At 40.3% G+C, this 19,826-nt stretch overlaps 1 protein-coding gene across 1 annotated transcript in view; it reads left to right on the forward strand.

Moving 5' to 3' along the window:
- LOC141903991 (RYamide receptor-like) overlaps positions 1–19,179 on the forward strand; it is a 29,650-nt gene extending 10,471 nt beyond the window's left edge. The window contains exons 2-3 of the mRNA XM_074792419.1: positions 4,918–5,769; positions 18,200–19,179. Of these exons, the coding sequence (XP_074648520.1) occupies positions 5,005–5,769; positions 18,200–18,724 (1,290 nt within the window). The 5' untranslated portion in view covers positions 4,918–5,004 and the 3' untranslated portion in view covers positions 18,725–19,179. The remainder of the gene's footprint in view (positions 1–4,917; positions 5,770–18,199) is intronic.
- The last annotated feature ends 647 nt before the right edge of the window (positions 19,180–19,826 follow it).

The raw sequence follows: 19,826 nt of genomic DNA on the forward strand, positions 1-19,826 counted from the left end.
CAGACGGCAAGTACTTCTAACGTATCGATCACGTGATAGGTGTCATTATCATTACGAAACTGATAGAAACCGATTCTAATATTTTTGATGGCAAAAACATGTTCTCTCATGTTCCTCATGTTGACGTTAAGTGCACGCGCTGAAATCGGCCTCCTGTATTTTCTCTGCGTAAATATCAATGGCTGGTTTAATGTGCGCATTAGACCCTAATGACTCGTGACTAGCAGGGAATGTAATCGACGAGATTGTGAAGTCGGCCGTTGTTATGGTTCATTAGGGACCGCGATGTGCCATTTCATAACTCTTCAATAATTCAAATATAATTCAATCGAGTGTAGAAGAACACGCACGGGTCATTGATTCATCATTTAGTAGTAGATGTTTTATTACTGTACGTGAACATTAATACCTGTCGACACTAATCTCATTAACATTCACCATGTTGTTTTTTTTCTTTACCCTCACTGTCTGCGGGCAAAGTGTTCAAGTATATTTCAAGCAGAAAGATTCGTTGCCTGCTAATTCCTGTTAATTTCAACAATATTATTTAATTAATCTACACTTGTCCGGTTTACAAGTTGACCTCCTACTACTGAACTGTGTCGGCGCGAGGCTTCAACGGGAACCAACTAAAACCTAGCAAGTGAAGAAAGCCATGTTAATCAATGCATACTCAATAAAATGGAGGGGGGGGGAAACTAGTGTTCCTTACATGACTCAATCCTGGACTCACCATTTTCAACATCAATTGGATGATCCGCGGGTATTTTTCAAATTGCAAAACCGTTAGCAGAATGAGCTTAAATAAAGTATCGACAGAAACCATAACGGTTAATTGGCTCTAGCTTAGTAATACAACATATTCATGTCGCAAAACTTATATTTAGGTCCATAATTTCTATAGAAAATGACATCAAAACTCATATTGTATCTGAAAGATCGTTGGTCATCGTGATAATTCAGGAATCAGTGGAGAATAAAGGCTTATCACCTTCGGAACCCCGGAGCAGTAACTCTTATTAAATCAGTATCAATACATCACATTCAACGTATATGACAGATTGCCTAGTGTTTCTCAGGCGGCAGCCGACCAACATCACGGGGTCCATCCTCCGTCGATGGCAATCCGCAGTTGCCAATTTCGTGTGTTGTTTAATATTACAATAGATTCCTCTTTGCTCTTTCGGCGATGAAACCGTACATGAATATTCTAATAGTATGAACTCGTTTGCGAAGTGTTATATGAATTATATGGATGGTTGCTCGCGGGGAAATAGACACCCGGGATGAGGAAACTATTCACACTGAGCACAGGGCGACTTCAACTCGCATTCACGCGGGAAAATGTTCTATTGGAAATATACCCGGCAGTTGTGGGGAATCCCAACGGAAGACACAACCATTATTAGTTTCTTAGTAAAAATGTTTCATCTTATATTTCATGACGGCTTGTCTCTTCTTATCGTAAAACAAATCGTTTTCGCCAAGCCTTCACGGAGAACACCGACGGGTATAAAAACAAGACCCGAGAAACTAGATCATTTAGTCAAATTTGTTACTTCGGAAATGCTGATCTAATTTCTTGCGCATTAATTTTCGAAAGTTTTTGTGATAACATTAGTTTTATCAGTCGCTGTCGGCTTAATTCCAAACCGTCATAGTGACACGTGAAGTAGGCTACGTGGAGAACAGTTGTCTGAGATCGTGCCCAATAACACCTGTTTGTGTAATTCTAATGGATTGAATTTGCCACGTTTCGTATCCGAGCGGAGAGACAAGTTTTATGTCTCTTCGTCTCGTTCGAAAAGCGTTTAACGATTCTAATCATTCCCGAGCCCTTGGAAAAGAATATTGATCGAACTGCGTCAAATCTCTTAAACCGGTGTCTTGTGTCTTTGAAGTATGAGGTCGCACTCTTGAAAAAGCCGCAGGGTGTCCAGAATTGCAAAATGAAATAAATAACTTGCCGCCACCTGGCCCATCGATTTCCGGTATTGTCCATTGTACGGCCGCTCCTTTCTCAGGGATTCGAACCCGAAGGCAGCATCGAGACTCGGCCACGGCACGAAACCCTGCCATGCTAGACCGGGTGCGCAGGTACATGCGAATACCTGCGACACCAATCAGATTGCCCGTTGTATATATTATCACTGATATGAAGCAAATTTCACGGATAAACTATGAACGGTAAAACCCGGGTTTCGTGCCGTGGCGAGTCTCGATGCCATCGGGTTCGAATCCCTGCCGAGGGAAGACGTTCATCCTCAGTCCGGAGGTACAGTAACACCACACACTGAAACCTGCTGCTCATTACGTGATTCTAGATTATAATAACACAACACATCTAAGTGTATTGATGCGTTACAGATCGATGTCACCTCGTGGGAATATCTCACCTTCGATTCAAGAGTCACAACACGACGCGTCCGACTCCTGAATATGCGTTACCACGGCTCTGTATACAACCAGGGAAGTGTTCCCTGATACAACCAACACCAGCCAACTCAATAATGCAAGGTTTACCGCCAAAGTCAGTTACCGGAAAAAGAGCCAATAATTCGATAATGGCGATCAATACAATCGATAAAATCAGCGCAGTTTCTTTCTGCGGGAATGGATCGGAAAATATCTCCGCAATCTCTCATGTCAAATGTCTTACGTACATGTTTATCTAGTCAATATCTGTACCGCTTCCAGACGATTTTAGATCATAATATCTTAAGCGCATTTCAGTCCGCCAGACCATGAACTAGTAGATAGCCCGTGCAGTAAACTACATGGCAATCGACTCTTCTCTCAGACAATGGTTTAAACCTGGAATCCAGGACCCAGGGTGGATTTAATTGGATCCATAACTAGGTTGATTCATTTCTGATGTTTTAAAAACTTTGTAAAAACTTTGGAACTGGATCCAAAGGGCCAGCGTTTAAAAGTTGGTTAGGATAGCCAGAAGTAGGCACCATTGTAATCATCACTACATTATTTGCCTACTGTTGACCTTCATTAACCTACTTTTGAGCTACTGCGATCCGAAAACCAGTAACATTCTCCATATAGTCGGGGAATACCCGAAAACCAGTAACATTCTCCACATAGTCGGGGACACCCGAAAACCAGTAACATTCTCCACATAGTCGGGGACACCCGAAAACCAGTAACATTCTCCACATAGTCGGGGACACGATTGTACCTTTGTTCTTGACGTAAAAAGCAATATAAATTCCCGTTAAATATTCATGAATACTTATCGAATCGCGTTATAACGGTATTCAGCTAATAACCTGATACTCGATACTCCTTTCGCTATATGCAAAACAGTCGCAGTTAAATGATTGATGTCTTTGAAATGACGACCTCTCGAAGACCAAGCGATTGATTGAAGACACTCAAAATGATGATCGTTGACGAGCGTGCAGACCAGTCTCCGCAGACAGACAATGCGTCTACTCTTTTTTTAATTGCATAACGTGTGTGTGACAAGCGGAAGGGATTGTTGCATGTGCTGCTCATCACAACAGTTCAGTTCAGTTCCTTAAACACTGGGGGAGGGTAACAGAACCACCAAATTTCCAAAAGGTCCGCATTTAAAAAATGAATGTTCAGAAATTGAACGAGATCTTGGCTTGTCGTATGTCAATAGGCCTACAGGTAGGTACGACTGATAATTACATCCATAGATAGCCTTGAATTGCGAGCGTGACGTCACAACACGGTGTTTTAACTTTGGGCGATGTTTCCATCGATAAGGTCTGCATTTCAACTTGACCATAAAATCATCAGTGATGCTACAAGTCTGTATCGATTTGACTCTACGATTAAATTTGTACATTTCTTATGTTTAGCTCTGAACTCGCCGATGGAGTAGCATCGAAATGGCTCCAGATTGATAAGATTCATTGGAAAATAATTTCAAAACTGGCGATAACTGGGAACCGGCCACGAACTGCGGCGTCCGCGATGGCGATTAACTTTCTGAATTCCCTTTACAACTTCGCAAATTATTGCGCTCGATTTTACCTATCATTAATAGATGACAAGGCCACAGTTCTAACGACGAATCGATGATTGATGGAAACGATCTTAACGATTCGTCGTTTACTCCCAAATCGGCGATATTAACCGCATAAAAAATGCTATTCGCCGACACTCGGCAAAGATCGAATACTCGATAATGCCTTCTTGTCGAACGCCTCGTGAAAAACCTGGTCATAAATTCGCTTTAAGTATTCGTCGCCTCGTAAATAACCCTCCCAAACTGCAATGTGATAAATTAGTCCGCCCAATCTGGCGGCCATGTCTGGCTCTTCTATAATGGTTACTGGCCTCTCTCAACGACCACTTTAGTGCCCTGTCTGATGTTTGTGATGATATCGATGGCTTGAGAGTTGTCATTCAGCTTTACTATATGTACGCTATTATTTGAGCAATCTCGAATGTCTCTAATATAACGGAAGTTTGGAATTCCACACACAGACTAATTGCCAATAGTCAATGTAGAAATCGCCCAAATCGGACCTACTTAGTTTTTTTACGTCAGTTATGTAAACAATCTTAAGAAATGTCTACGTTTTCTATTGCTGAATTGTTTATTGCAAAATCATGATTATTTTTGGGCACATTTTCGTAGAAATCGATTTTTGAATGAGTTAAGGATAGTTCGTGTTCAAGTCCATTCATCTGTTTTGCTCTTTTTCTTAGAATGAAAACTGATGCAACCAGTAAAAGAACGAATCATCTCTACTTAAACTTGTAGCTAGTATTAATATCTTCGATAGCGCAGCAACAGTAAATTCACTTAGAAACCATCGGTACAATTTTGACGTTTTCGAATTTACCGAACCATAACCGTAGGCGACAAGTAAATACGTTAATTTTGAGTTGTTTCTAAAAAAAACTTTGTTTCTTTTCTATTTATAGTAACACCACGCTCCACTGCAATCAACGCTTATCGATGGATTGAGTCGAAACGGTCGAATGCGAGTCTGAGAGGAGTTGAAAGCAGTCATGACAGGGAATTACCGTAATTACACAGTCTGCCAGACGAACGGTAGCGATACAGGATGTTCCGTGAACAGTACCGCTGGACCTATCACAGACCACAGCTGGTCGACCTGGGCTCTAACACTTATAACAGCCATGTATGTCCTAGTCATAGTATGCGCAGTTATTGGTAACGGAAGCGTCTGTTATATTGTCCTGGCATTTCGTCGGATGCGAACTGTCACTAATTACTTCATCGTGAATTTAGCGATTAGCGATTTACTAATGGCGGTACTGTGCATACCGTTCACATTTACGGCTAATGTTGTTTATCAATACTGGCCGTTCGGACACGTCATCTGTTCGTTCATACCGTATTTACAAATAGTAGCCATCTTTCTCAGTAGTTTCACACTGGTGGCTATCGCGTTAGATCGCTACATCGCCATCTCGTATCCGATGCGACCGAAACTCACCGGTAAACAGGCGTTCGGTATTATAGCCCTGATATGGGTAATCTCAACGGGAGTGTCATTGCCAGTTGCCCTAACATCGAAACTAGAAGAAGGTCACTATAATGATAACCAAGTGGACTATTGCGACGAAGCTTGGAAATATCCCGAACAGAAATATGGTTACAGCATTGCTATAATGGTTCTACAATATTTTCTGCCTTTGTCGTTGTTTATTTTCGCCTATGTGAGAATCTGCGTGATCATCTGGGTGAAAAAACCCCCCGGCGAAGCTGACGACGATCGTGACCGCCGAATGACTGCATCAAAGCGAAAGGTGAGTCGATATCGGTCAAACAGGCTGCTCCAATTCCGCGGTTGTGAGTTATTTCATTCACAATGAGTCAACTCTTAGCTCAGAACCGTAAAACTGGTTCCCGGATTTTTCTGAGGTTGGGAACCACGTTGCAGCGGACGGAAATTGAAAATTAGATAATATTGTGAAGGCATTTCACGCATTTTGAATAACGACAGGGATCAATTCATCAAGTGTTAGAATAATCTAACCAGGTTTTATCATTAATTTTGTTAAAATAAAGGTGATGGACACCGCCACTGATTCATAGCATTCGTTGGATAAGTCAACTCCACCCGATACACCGCCATACTCTCTACACCGCCAAAATCGTTCTGCACCGATGTGGGTGGTTAGTGGGGGTTGACTGTAAATCTATCGTCAATTTCACCCACAAAAGTTATGCATTTTCGGTTGATCTGAGCAGAATATTACGTTAAGAAAGAAAAGAACAAGAGATATGAGAATCATTGATATACATAATCAGATTATCCCCGTACGGATGAAAGTCGCTTCGCTTTTGTAGCACATTAATCACATAGTTCTCTACGGCAATAGAACATTAGATGCAAACGTGTAACGAAAAGAAGATATCCGTAGATAATCGTCTTGTAATTTAACAGCGAGCAGGTGAGGGTAGAATGCTCACACAAACATTGAAGCCTTTGTATTCACGTCCTAAAATATCACTCCTTCTTATGTCAGAATCCCTAAAGATTATAAAGACGTTGTTCGGGAGAAAGCAAAGATCTTCGCGTTCGTGGCTTAAAATGTAGACAATAAAGACCACGAGTAATGCAGTGACTAGGGAAATACCCGACATTTAAGATTACAGGCCCGTAAACAGACTTTTGATAATAGTTCTTGATTCTAACTGGGGTATTGTTCTTCCTTTAGCAAAACTGTCTACAAAATGGATTGTGCGGGAAATTAAAGTGTGGAGTGGTTTCTTTCTATTGTTTTGGCATAACTTAAACGTTAGGTAATGCATAACACAAGCCAAGTCGAATCCAAGAACTGCTGCTGCCAGTCCAGCTCACTGCTACATCACTGAGGTAGTTCACGAAATGTGTAAGTTTGTCTAATCGGTATGGGTGAGCTGCGGTGACCAGTCAGGTTTGGTGACTGGTGATCAGTCTTATGTGGTGACTGTTGACCAGTCAGGTTTGGTGACTGGTGATCAGTCTGGTGTGGTGACTCTATTCACTAACATTCTCTGATATGACAAGTGATTATCGGTCAATTCATTCTTCAAGTCTAAGCTAATCACAATAACTTTACCGCTATTCAACTAACAGAAAATGATCGTCGATAAAGAGTTGAATGGTGTCGCGAAAGCGTCATTGAAAGGATGCGGGACGAATCTATTCTGAATAATGTTTTCCGCTTTGAGGACACGTCCTCAGTCGAACGGAAGTTATCTTCGGTATTAAATCAGTGCACGCATTTCCGGCCAGTCGGTGTTCAACGGGCGAAAATGATCGCTTTATAGATATATCGTCCTGTGTCTGGTCGGTTTTCCTCTGAATGTATCCGATGACACATTCTACACATTCTGATCGGTTGTTGTTTTGTTATTGTTGTGATCTTCCAGTAGTTGAACGTGTAGTCGTTAACATTCCACGAGGGTCACCTTTATGAACTCGATCGTGTCGGTCGATCGGGATTTCTTACTTTTCCTAACTAATCGATTGGAAATTCCCTAAACAGTTTGAGTTCGACTGGTTTTCAGTATTTTGATACTTACCGATCGCGATAATATCGCAGGCTTTCACCGCGCATAAGATGAATTTCAATGAAGCATTCGCTTCACTTTAACAACAGAGAAAAGAGCAGCAATTTCCACTTTCTAGATCTATTCGATCTACCGACATCTTTTCCTCCTTCGTCTTCGTTCGAAGATGAAAACGTGAAACTAAACTAAGTCTGCGGATTCAATAAAGTCATTGTCCGCTAATTGACAAGCGAAAAGAAGCGCACTCGGCTAACCGCGAGGTACGTACGATCAATTAGATTTACCCGCCACACGAATAGATCGTCATATACCCAGAGTAATTGTTCATTAACCGACGTAATGAAACTTCAAATGTGATCACAGATAGACCACGAATCCGTTCTTACCGTAGAAAATTGACTAGCTCCGAATACAAGCTTATAATGCAGGTATCAGTCAACCGCTCTATTCAGCCTGATCCATGCACCCCTCTGCACCTCAGTCAGGTTCCTACACCCCTCTGCGAAATCCCTGCACCTCAGTCAGGATCCTATACATCCTTCAGCGAGAACCTTGAACCCCAGTCAGGATCCTACACCCCTCTGCGAAATCCCTGCACCTCAGTCAGGTTCCTACACCCCTCAGCGAGAACCTTGAACCCCAGTCAGGTTCCTACACCCCTCAGCGAGAACCTTGAACCCCAGTCAGGTTCCTACACCCCTCAGCGAGAACCTTGAACCCCAGTCAGGTTCCTACACCCCTCAGCGAGAACCTTGAACCCCAGTCAGGATCCTACACCCCTTTGCGAAATCCCTGCACCCCAGTCAGGATCCATTGGACACATTATGCCTAATCTTCCTGAATAATCGTCCGGAGGAGTTCAGGAATTCAGGAAATCTTTATTTGAAAATGAACAATAAAGACATCGTAAAAAAACCTGATCTTCCACAGTTAACGCCATACAACGATATAAATATCTGAAAGGGCTGGCTCACGACTGCGGATGGATACCATACCTTTTCGCTTTTTTCTTCATAACGAGAAACAGTTTTATAGCCAATCAGGTAAAGTTAATGAATTATGCAAAAGGCCCTTGTAGCGATCTTGTAGCCGAAGGTAATATTGTTAGCTTTATTGCAATTTTTACATTATCCAGATACCAGGATCAGATGGTTATGCAATTCTACGTGTAATAAAACAGCGTTTTATACCACAAACTATAAATTGTTATTTGCGCAACAGGTCGTTGTGTCGTAGACAATACTGCGCTTCTTTTACATAACTTATCATCTTCCGATCTGACGCGAAACAACGAAATATATTTAGATATTTATACCGTTCCCTAGATCAAACACGTTTGTTTCCATGTTTCCTCCCGTTTCCACACGTCGTGTCTTGAAGTAGAATAACACATATAATAAACCCGGTGTAAAGCATTGGCTCGGGTGCTGGTAACTTTCTCGTGCTAAACGGCGATAAAAAACGAGGTAATCCGATCATAACTTTCAATGAAGAGTTCCTTTTCGCGACGAATACGTCTCTTTCTGCTTGATTTAGAGTCACTAGTGTGTTACGGGCATCCAGTGGAAATTTCAAATTAATTTCCCTTTCAGCAGAAATTAATTTAAGTCGGGAGCAAAAAGAAATTAATTCACGTAGGGAAAGTTTTACAACTTAATCCATTTCATCGCATCAATTAATAATCAATCTTTGAATATGACTTGATTTCGGATCAAACAATTTTTCAAAATCGATTATGTCTGATTGTATAATGAATTGTATAATAAAGACCCAAATACCTAAACGAACGTAGCTGCATTTAACAAACAGCACTCCGTACATTGATTTAATTACTATCAATTTGTACTTGTTTTAGAATGAAATCTGTGAAGTGTAAAATGTTTCTCTTTTTTGACGCCGTTAAAACCGTTACAATAATGTTTGTATACATTGACACATAGTCCGCGTTATTTTGGCCAGTAGTGACACCGGGTCCTGGAATTGTTTTTACAACGAATTATCTCGGAAAAATAAATAAAAAAACGAACGTACAATCTAAATTGTGTGAGTTCGTGAGCGTGTAAGGTGACCCCGGACCGACTATCGGACCTGCGGTCTATGAGGATATATTGTCTCCTACACATCCGGACAAGTAGTGATTTAGTGAATTCACCGCGAATCATCTCCGGTGACAGGATATATCTATTTAAACTAGGGAAATCCGCGAGAATAATCAGGTTCGAATCCCTAATTTCTGATTCTGTCTCGTGTTCTGTCTCGTCTTCGTCATTCTTTATTAAATCTTGAATTAGGGAATGGTTCCTCTTATTCATTTGATCAATTGATGAAAACAGCAGATGCTAACTGATCGACTAGACTCAGCGTGGTCGCTGTACTGCGTGCGCCGTGTGTCGTATGTAATCATATCCTGATTGAAACGATTGCACTCAACAGGTCAAGACGACTGTCGGTATTTATCCGTCGCTTTAAGCACTCGCTGATTTGCAATCTACTTCATATAACGACTGTGTTTCGTCTCCTCTGTGATTTGCGAGGTCGTTCGCTGATTGACTTCGATTGAGCGGCGCGAGTTTCCTCGCTCTCCCTCCTCGCTCAGTTCACTGGGAACCGATGGCTCAATTTTCCAGTCTAGAGTAGATTGGTTGCTCGTGATATTGTTCCTAACGCGTTGATCAATAGGATCGTTTTACATACACCACACATATCAAAAACATGAGGAAAGCAATAGAGGACAAATAAGAACAAATCACTAAAAACAGCACCAGCACCAGCACCAGGTGGCGGCAGCAGCAACAGCAGCGGCGGCGGCGGCGGTGGCAGTAGCAACAGCAACAGCAACAGCAGCGACAGCAGCAGCAGCGGCGGCGGCGGCAGCGGCAGCAGCAGCAGCGGCAGCAGCAAGGGCTGCTACAGCAAAATAGCTTAACGAGTAAACTAAAGTTTGGAAGTTTATAGCCGCCTTGAAAAATAACACATATTGTCGACAATAGATAATATATTATAGATCATATAGTATTATGTAGCCCCCCCCCATATATTGATGACGTATAAGTGCATATCCACTCAAAAATCTAATAACATTCAACACAATTTGGACAGGTTTATTTCTACGCTTCAAGCTGCAGTTGGTGATTAATATAATCGAATCAATCTTATTACGACTTGTGAAAACAGCGGCCAGAGTTTTATAGAAAACATCAGATTCCATTAAGAGATTTACTGACGGCTGGAAATTGTTTGAACTGCGTGTAACGACCTAGCGTCCACTTATTGGTCATTCCGGCGATATACCCACTCGAGATACGCGTTCAATTCAATATAACCAAACAAGCGCTCAGCAAACAGAAAAGCAAACCTTTTATGGGGACGTTTTTAACCTTTGATATTCGACGATGGCCATAGTTTACAAATTGCTCGCTTTTGTTATCGCGAAGATTGAAGTCTTTCTTTTGTCACGTGTTCCGATGTTCTGAACATCTCACGCTTAATCGCGAACTACAATTGTTCATCTGTAGCATCTTAGAAATGTCAAGAGACCCGCGTATGGATAACGGTGGAAATTGCCACGCTTAACTACAAATGCATCTTTCAGAGAAACATGTATCACCGATCGCAACCACTCGAGCATCTCACGATCATCGCTATAAAATGCCAGCGATTAAAGAAAAAGGTTTCCTACCGCTGCTGACCTTTATATCTGATAATGTTTGTACAATAAACCACGCCTTCAGACTTCCCAACTTGGACTTTTGCTTCAGTCAGACCATGCATTTATAAACTAAATGTAGATGATGATTGATGTCAACATCTTTTGAAGATAAACAGGAACCTCGAATCAGGAAATCAGTAAAGCCCCAATATTGATGACGTAGGGCACATCCACTCAAAATCCCAAAAGAGAGACATGAAAAACTATTAGATAGAAAGTGAGAATCATGTAATATCTTTAATTACAAATTGAACTAAAATTCACAATATTGTGATTGTTATTTTGAAACTGCAATATTGATGACGTAGTGCGCATCGACTCACACAGAACCCTATAAATCATAAAAACATTGTTACAATTTTTCACGGTATCAAAAACAAAAAAATACAAACGTCGATCATGAACCCATATGTTTGACGATTTTCTGGACGCGATTCCTACAAGGAAAAACTTATCAAAAATTTCTATATGCCGCTTACATCATCACATATTAATTCACAATCAAAACGACACGGGTTACAAAACTAAATTGACAGCAGCGACTATATGCTTCCTACATTATTATCCTCCCGCGGCCAAACAACGCATTATCTTTCATCGTGACGACCAGTATTCTAGTTTCATTCTAACATGAAAATATCAGTAGCTGTCGCCGATGGAAGTATTGTCAGTGATCCGTCAGTTTGTGACATACCACTTTCACATTCTACAAACAATAATATTGGTACAGTAGACCCTGTGGGCACGGTGCGCGTGTGTGCCTCGTGAACAAACTCAATATCATTATCTTGTCTATCGTTAATCTCAATCTGCTGTTATCAACACAGCGTTATCGAACGTTGGACAAGAGTCAGCCATCTGCAGCTAAGAGGAGAGGAATTCAAAGGACTCCCAAAACCAAGACGTAAATCCATCTCGATAAAATTTGACTGACATCTAGAATCGAAAACCAATATCCTCCATCTTCATGCTCGGGCTGCTTACTTTTTAGGTGTACAGGATTTAGTTGCATCGCAGTGTGACAGGTCTTGTTGTCAGATTGGTCATAGAGTCAAAATGGATAGATTGGTCTTAAGTTGTTATATTGTCTAAAGAACCAAACTGAACTTAGACTGGTCTAAAGTTGTTAGATTTTCCATAGAACCAGAACGAGCAAAGATTGGTTTAAAGTTGTTTGTTTTTGTTATATGGACCAGATTATACTGGTCTTAAGCATAGTTTCAATGCAACTTGGACCTGGTTAGTACACCATACAGTGCATGTGGTTCAAAACCAAGAGTACAAAACCTGGAGTAGTTCATGAAAGAAACCAACGTTATCTTAATTCTCATTTGTTTCTGTCATAATTCACCGTACAATGACGAATATTTCGATTCGATTTAGAAAGATCGATGCCTCCATTCAAAATCAATTCAATTATGATCCGTTCAGAAATCAGTGAACGGGTCATTAACCTTTCCAAATAAATCAGGCGACAGGTTTATCTCTCACAAATTGATAGTAGCTATCTGTATCTATGTTCGGCGGATGAAAAGCTGGAGTCCCGAGTGACGGATAGAGGCTGATTGTGGGAAGATCTTGCGATCCAGGGACCTAAAAACAAGTAGTTAGTGGGTTGTATGGTAATGACGCGGAAGTAAAAGGGAAATAGATTCATGAATCTTGTTGATGAGTTGTTTGATGTGAATCTAAGACGAGTTGTCGCTGATAGTGTATTACTAAGACGAGTTGTCGTGATAGTGTATTACTAAGACGAGTTGTCGCTGATAGTGTATTACTAAGACGAGTTGTCGCTGATAGTGTATTACTAAGACGAGTTGTCGCTGATAGTGTATTACTAAGACGAGTTGTCGCTAATTTTTTTCTAATTGCTGGAATCAAAGATCATCTTGTATAGACTGAATGTCAGCATTTCCCCTTCGAAATGAGAAAAACTATTGCAAGTTAGAAATTGTGTTTTGCTTAATTTCAACGCGACTGCTGCTTGAAGGGGAATATTACGTATAATATCCACACGTGTCTCTCACGAGAGCTGAATAAGATTGATGATTGCTTTTATGTCGAATAATCCCAGTTCGCATTGTCTGGGATTCGAACCTGATTATATCGCCAGAGAATACGTGTCATTTACGACAAATTATTCATACTAAAATGTTCACCGACGATGGCATCTCCTAGGTGAGGGGTTTCGTCCGACCGTCCATCAAATCGATTCTTCTTCTCTTAGGCCAATGAGGTTCATCACCCTTCAGAAACAGTATTTTGTAAGGAGTGATAAAAAATTTGGACAAAAAGATATTTATGAAATCAGATGTAGACAAGATGAAACCTGTATTTTCTGCAGTTCATGGATCCAGATCCTCAGTTGTGAGTTAGAGTTAACTCTCGAGTTGAAATCAGTTCAGTTTCAATGAGTTAACTATGAGGAGTCAAATCTTAACACAGTGGACTGTGAACTGTAGAACTGGGTGTAGTTAGCTCATATTTCTCCAGAGGCATTTTGCTTCAACACTTAGAAAATCCTTGACTACGAGAATTACCGATAATATCATCCCCTCATTCGCTTCGCAACTCAAATGTCACACGGTAAGACCTTGGAGTAATTATTAAGTATGTCTCATTTTCTTCACAGTAAGACTCGACCCAATATGAACTAGGATTGGCGCTAAACATGTAGTAGATAATAAGCCAATTCGAATATAAACACAAAATTGCTCTTATTTTAGTTTCTAGTAGGCGGTGATTTCTATCTACGTGGGTGAGGAATCTGGAAATAATCGCGCGTTGATTGCACCTCGCAACTGACGACGCCTTCACTTTTTCGCACAATAAAATACATAAGACGTCATATTTCTTCACCCACTTGAGGAGATGGTGGTTTTTACAGCGATCAAGATCAGCGATCAGCGCTCTACGATCCCAGTGTTCCCAACTGTGGTAACATCACGTTCACATTAAAGATTTTGGTGAATACTTTTCCTGCTCCATCTACATTTGTGGTGGTATTTTCCATTATCAGACATCCGGGAACTATTGTAAAAACGTTAGTTGATTAATGTTTATTGTTAGTGACTGACTTCGTGACCAAACTGTTTTGTTAACATTGAACTTATCCGATCGTTAGATTTAACCTAAGGCCGATATAGAAAAATTGGAAAGTGGGCTGTAGAAATTGAAAGGTGAAGGACTAGCAACGGGTGAAACTACGAAGGCCACAGAAAGTTTCGTAGAAAGATGCATTCAGAGAAATTCCGGTGGAATGAGTGTCAAATTTGCTGATTCTAATGATCTCTTGATAAAAAGGGTAAATTTCATAGAAAAGCATTGACCCAGACCCCATAGATTCACCGTCCCACGCGTTACCACCACTTTAAACAACCTAGTTCCTGTATGGATAACTACAACTATCCTATTCCTGCAATAAACAATCACCAGCCGTTAGATTAGATTCACAGAAGCCGAAGAAACATTAAAATAATGTTTGATTTACTCAAGAACGACTGGTGTTCATCAAATTGATGTTTAATATTCGAGATCACGTGTTATTGTTTTAATCATCGCACGACAGATTTTTATAGCCGGTATAGAATAATAAACATGTCAACTCGATAGAGGCCTTGATTTTGTGATGAATGTTTATATTTCGGATTTGTGATTGATTAAAATTAATGTGTTAACGGACGCAAATCGATGCTGGTTTTGTGGTCGACGGTAAAGTTGAAGGAATATTCGCGCTATGAAAGACATGATGAATGAGTCACGAGGGAACACGCAACCAGACACCGGTCTCTAAAATCCGCCGCATGCGCTCTTTTAGGATTGTTATATGATATTGGATGATTCGTAAGAGGATCAACAGTCATCGTGTTTGATCACCAGTAGCTTAAGCCTGATAGACGCGGAGCTCTGTCTTCAAGAGTCGAGAGATCAGTGATATGAGGTTGGGAGGAGTAGTGCATGGTTTATAGACGCGGAGCTCTGTCTTCAAGAGTCGAGAGATCAGTGGTTTGGGGTTGGGAGGAGTAGTGCATGGTTTATAGACGCGGAGCTCTGTCTTCAAGAGTCTAGAGATCAGAGGTTTGAGGTTGGGAGGAGTAGTGCATGGTTTATAGACGCGGAGCTCTGTCTTCAAGAGTCTAGAGATCAGTGGTTTGAGGTTGGGAGGAGTAGTGCATGGTTTATAGACGCGGAGCTCTGTCTTCAAGAGTCTAGAGATCAGTGGTTTGAGGTTGGGAGGAGTAGTGCATGGTTTATAGACGCGGAGCTCTGTCTTCAAGAGTCGAGAGATCAGAGGTTTGAGGTTGCGAGGAGTAGTGCATGGTTTATAGACGCGGAGCTCTGTCTTCAAGAGTCGAGAGATCAGTGGGTATGAGGTTGGGAGGAGTAGTGCATGGTTTGATTTGAAGAGTAAACAGGGAGACATAGACATAGTATAACGAAAGTACTGAGTAATAGCAAGGAAAAAGTGTAACAAGGAGAGGAACTTGGTAAGGAGTGTTGTCCGTGGAGAAGTGAAACAGCGTACGCAGTTAGAAGTGATAGTGAATTGGGAATGAATGGAAATGATAATGATATAAAGCTGGTTAGTAAAGACAGAGTGAATGAGATGAACACGGAGACGTGACGGAGAGTGAGTGAGAAGTGTAATCACGTTCAATGATAAATAGTTATAGAAACTGATTGTGTTCTGAACAGGAACTGACATACCTGATCATTAGATTTAATGCGCAGGTAGAAAATGGATAAGATGTACAAAGAATATCGGAGGCTGTTTGAATCACATTTCTATTTCTGTTTTCCAGACGTGAACGAAAGGTTCGTAATATGAAATTACTGACTATCGTTTATTAGAGTTCAAAACGTTTCTAATGTGAATGTAAAACGATCTCTTAATGCAAAAGATTTTCTCTGTCGTCGAAGTCTTTTGGGAAACGTAAACCTTTCTTTCTGGTCATATTACAATCCACTCAAAGGATCATTATTCAGCGTTTTGTTGGTATTCACCGACATAACGAAATATCGTAGAAAAGAAAGAGAAGAAAGTTTAAAAGTTTTGTAATTTGCAAAAAAAGTCGAAGTTTTAAACTGGTGGATGGAGTGGCACTAACGAAGCCACAATTTACGCTTAGGCATAAAGCTAATTTTCAGGACCTAATCAGCCAGAGTTTCAGAGAGCTTACAATCTATAGATATTACCTGCGTTCAGAGGCGCATGTGTTTTACAAAATTCAATTAACTAACGCGATTTATGTATAGATCAATTTCCGACTGGTATAACGACAAAAAGCAAATTGCGCCGTGTGATGTCTGGGATACTCAACCTAAATCTCTGAAAATCGATTAACAACAAGGTGTTTTATAAGGTCTATCCACGGTGTATTATCTCAAACATTCCACTAATGAGATCCGCTTTTACGTAGACAACCTCGATACAACAACCGCCGTATTCAATCAGGATTCCGATATTCAGGTGTCATTTAATGAAAAGATTTTTAATTTACCAAAAAGCTTTGATCGATTTCGGCTTTCAATAGGAACATTAAGACGTGTGAAAAATGGTTAAACAATGACAATGGTTTACCATAATCTACCATGTATTTACAGGAAACTGCTCAGAAATACAATCTAAAAATCTCTTTTGGAAAATGCCCAGTTTTCGATCCCGGGCTACGGGTTTTTGGGGCGATCGCGTTGACCGCCCAACTTCGGTGAAATAGCCAAACCATATAGTCTTTATAACAGTCATCTGTATTTACATAGAGATTACAACTGATTCCTTCAATGCGTTGTGATTGCGATGTGTTTTAAAATATTGAATGAATCAGCTTGTGTGTATTTTTACCAATTCGGGTTGGTTTTAGTACCCGGTATTCGGTATCGCGTGGTAAGGGATAATCATACAAAACATTGCTTAGCGCAGCAGCGCAATAAATGTCTTACTAGCGGGTGATATTGAAACATGGGGCTCACAATTCATTATTGAATACAACCGAATCCAGACAGACTGGTTTCCCGAGTACAAAAACACACATATTTAGATTTAGCGTGTCCCGAGAATAATCCCTTATCGGACGCTGCTTTGATTAAGCGCAGCAGTTCGACCTGTCGCTGCAGGAGGAACTTTTATTGTCTTAACGATAACAAAGGCAGAAAAGATGAGACAGTTGTTCTAAGGCGCTCGGCATTTATTTGATCACCTCTACACAAATAGGATTAAAGACACTTTTTACAACGAGACTGCAATAGATGTTCAATTCGTTCTGATGGAGATGTTTATCCAGTAAAGGATATCCACCCACTCCTCTGTGGATTTCCGCTCGTCGAGTGGATACCTACTCCTTTATTGAAGTCTACATGGTGAAAAAGCACTCGTTTAGGCCTACTTAGGATCCACTGCGTTATCGAGAATAATACCAGGGGCGGATCACGCGATCAATATTGAGGGTAGCACAACTTATTAAAAGGGCATCATCTACTGCAAACGAAGGGGTACTTTACTTTTGATGATTAACTGCTTTTTGGTGAAATTTCCTAGCAATAAATGAAGCGCTTTCTAGATTTTTTACTGCATTAAGATGTAGTTTCCAGGCAATGAAGAAGAAATCCTGAAGATTGTTGTGACTTTTTGTTGAAAATTATTGCCTAGTCTTGTGGACATGTGCTCTTTTCTACTTTTGGAACTGATTGGCACGACTAAAAGTGTCCTTTAAAAAAAACGAAAAAAAGGACACGGGATTTTTGGTATCATGTGTCTTTAGTCGTACAGTCGTAACTTCAGACCAAGAGTGGTCTTAAATCTTAAGACTAATCTTACGTTAGATTGGCTATAGAACCGATATCGTCTTAGATTGGTCCAAGGTATAATCCATGACTGGTAAAACTGGACCCAGTTTTCACAATGAAAGGATGAATGTATAATCAAAATGGTCATACGTCATGATTTTAAACATATATATATATATTTTCAGATAGTGAAGATGATGATGACGATTGTAATAATCTACGCGCTGTGTTGGTTACCAGTACACACGGTAACACTTGCCGGAGACGCCAATCCTAATCTGTACCACCAGAGTGGTATGAACGTTGTCTGGGTCCTGGCTAACTGGCTATCAATGAGTAACAGTTGTTATAACCCGATTGTTTATTGGTGGATGAATAAAAAATTCAGAGCCGGATTTCGACACGTTTATCGTTGTTTGCCATGTTGCCGCGCGACGCAGTCCGATAAGGATACAATCTACTCGGGATACAACCCGCCGTCAACGGCAACCTACGTCACCAGCATCCGAGTGACCAATAGCGTTCGAGATCCGCTCGCCAGCCGATCACGTGTCCTACGGCCCACCTATAACGACGAGGCTGGCAAGAGCGGCTTAGTTGCGACGCATGACGTCACAGTACAGATGAAAAACATTCCTGCTCCTGTAAATTCCAGAGAAAATGTCAATGGTTATCGACGAGCGCCCTCTCCCGCCGTATCCGAGGACTAAATCTATATTCAAAATAATGGTGAAACAAAATGCTTTTCTCATGAAGTGCTTTTTATGTCGCTATAGTCTGTTTAAGCTGACACTATCGGATTGTAAAAGCGTGTATGAACAAATAGGTAACGCTTAAGTTTACCTTATATAATACAGAAACGGCGAGCGCTGAATACTTTAGAAGGTTTACCCTACGTAAATAAACCACAAAATTATACAAAAAAATTCTTTTGCCATAATCTATTGTATCATAATCATCATGAAAAAATTAGACTTCTTTTTGTTGTGCATCGATGCGAAAGTGAAAAATCGTGATTTTGCTCGGACAAAAAAAAATAATTATTTTATGTAAAACATATTTTGATATGAACTAAGTAGTGGTCATTTAGCTTTAAAACATGAAAACTAATTAAAAATGCTTTTCAATAATTCACCCAACTGTGTTAAAACGTGTGCAAAATATATAGGGTCTATAGATGTGTATAAATGTTAGATTCATCCAAAAATGAAATAGTTTTATTTAAGTCCATATGTTGATTTAAAGTATTTCCCTGTTTAATCTCACGAATCGAACTTGTAATTAATAAATCCCGAATCGTATTTGGGTCAAAATACGATTAATGTTGATTTTAATATTTATTTTCTGAAAATACTAACGAAATAAAGTTACTAATAAATGAATACGTTTTCCTACTAACTCGAAAAGTGTTTTTTTAATGGTTTATTTTCTTCTTTTTCTCAATCAGTAACAATATGTTATACCGCAACCTACTCCGAGTAGCTGATAATTGTATTATAACACATCTCTGATTGAAGCAGAGCTCGGGATATCTTATTAACGAAATATGCAACTAGTCGATATTCACGGCGACAGCGTGAACTGGGAAGATGAAAGGTAAATAATCGAGTTTCGTGTTGTTGATATCTGTCCAAAATCTGAAATCTTCACAGCTTCACAGCTTCACAAACTGATATTCTCCATGACACATGTTCAAGTCCAAGTTCAAATTCATTTCATGGAAAAATGACTTTACCAAAAGATTTTTAGAGGAAAAAACGCAAACAAACGATAACATTTACAATGGAAAATGAATTTACCAAACATACGATA

This window comes from Tubulanus polymorphus, chromosome 4 (assembly GCF_964204645.1).
Source record: "Tubulanus polymorphus chromosome 4, tnTubPoly1.2, whole genome shotgun sequence".
NCBI classification, from domain to species: Eukaryota; Metazoa; Nemertea; class Palaeonemertea; order Tubulaniformes; family Tubulanidae; genus Tubulanus; species Tubulanus polymorphus.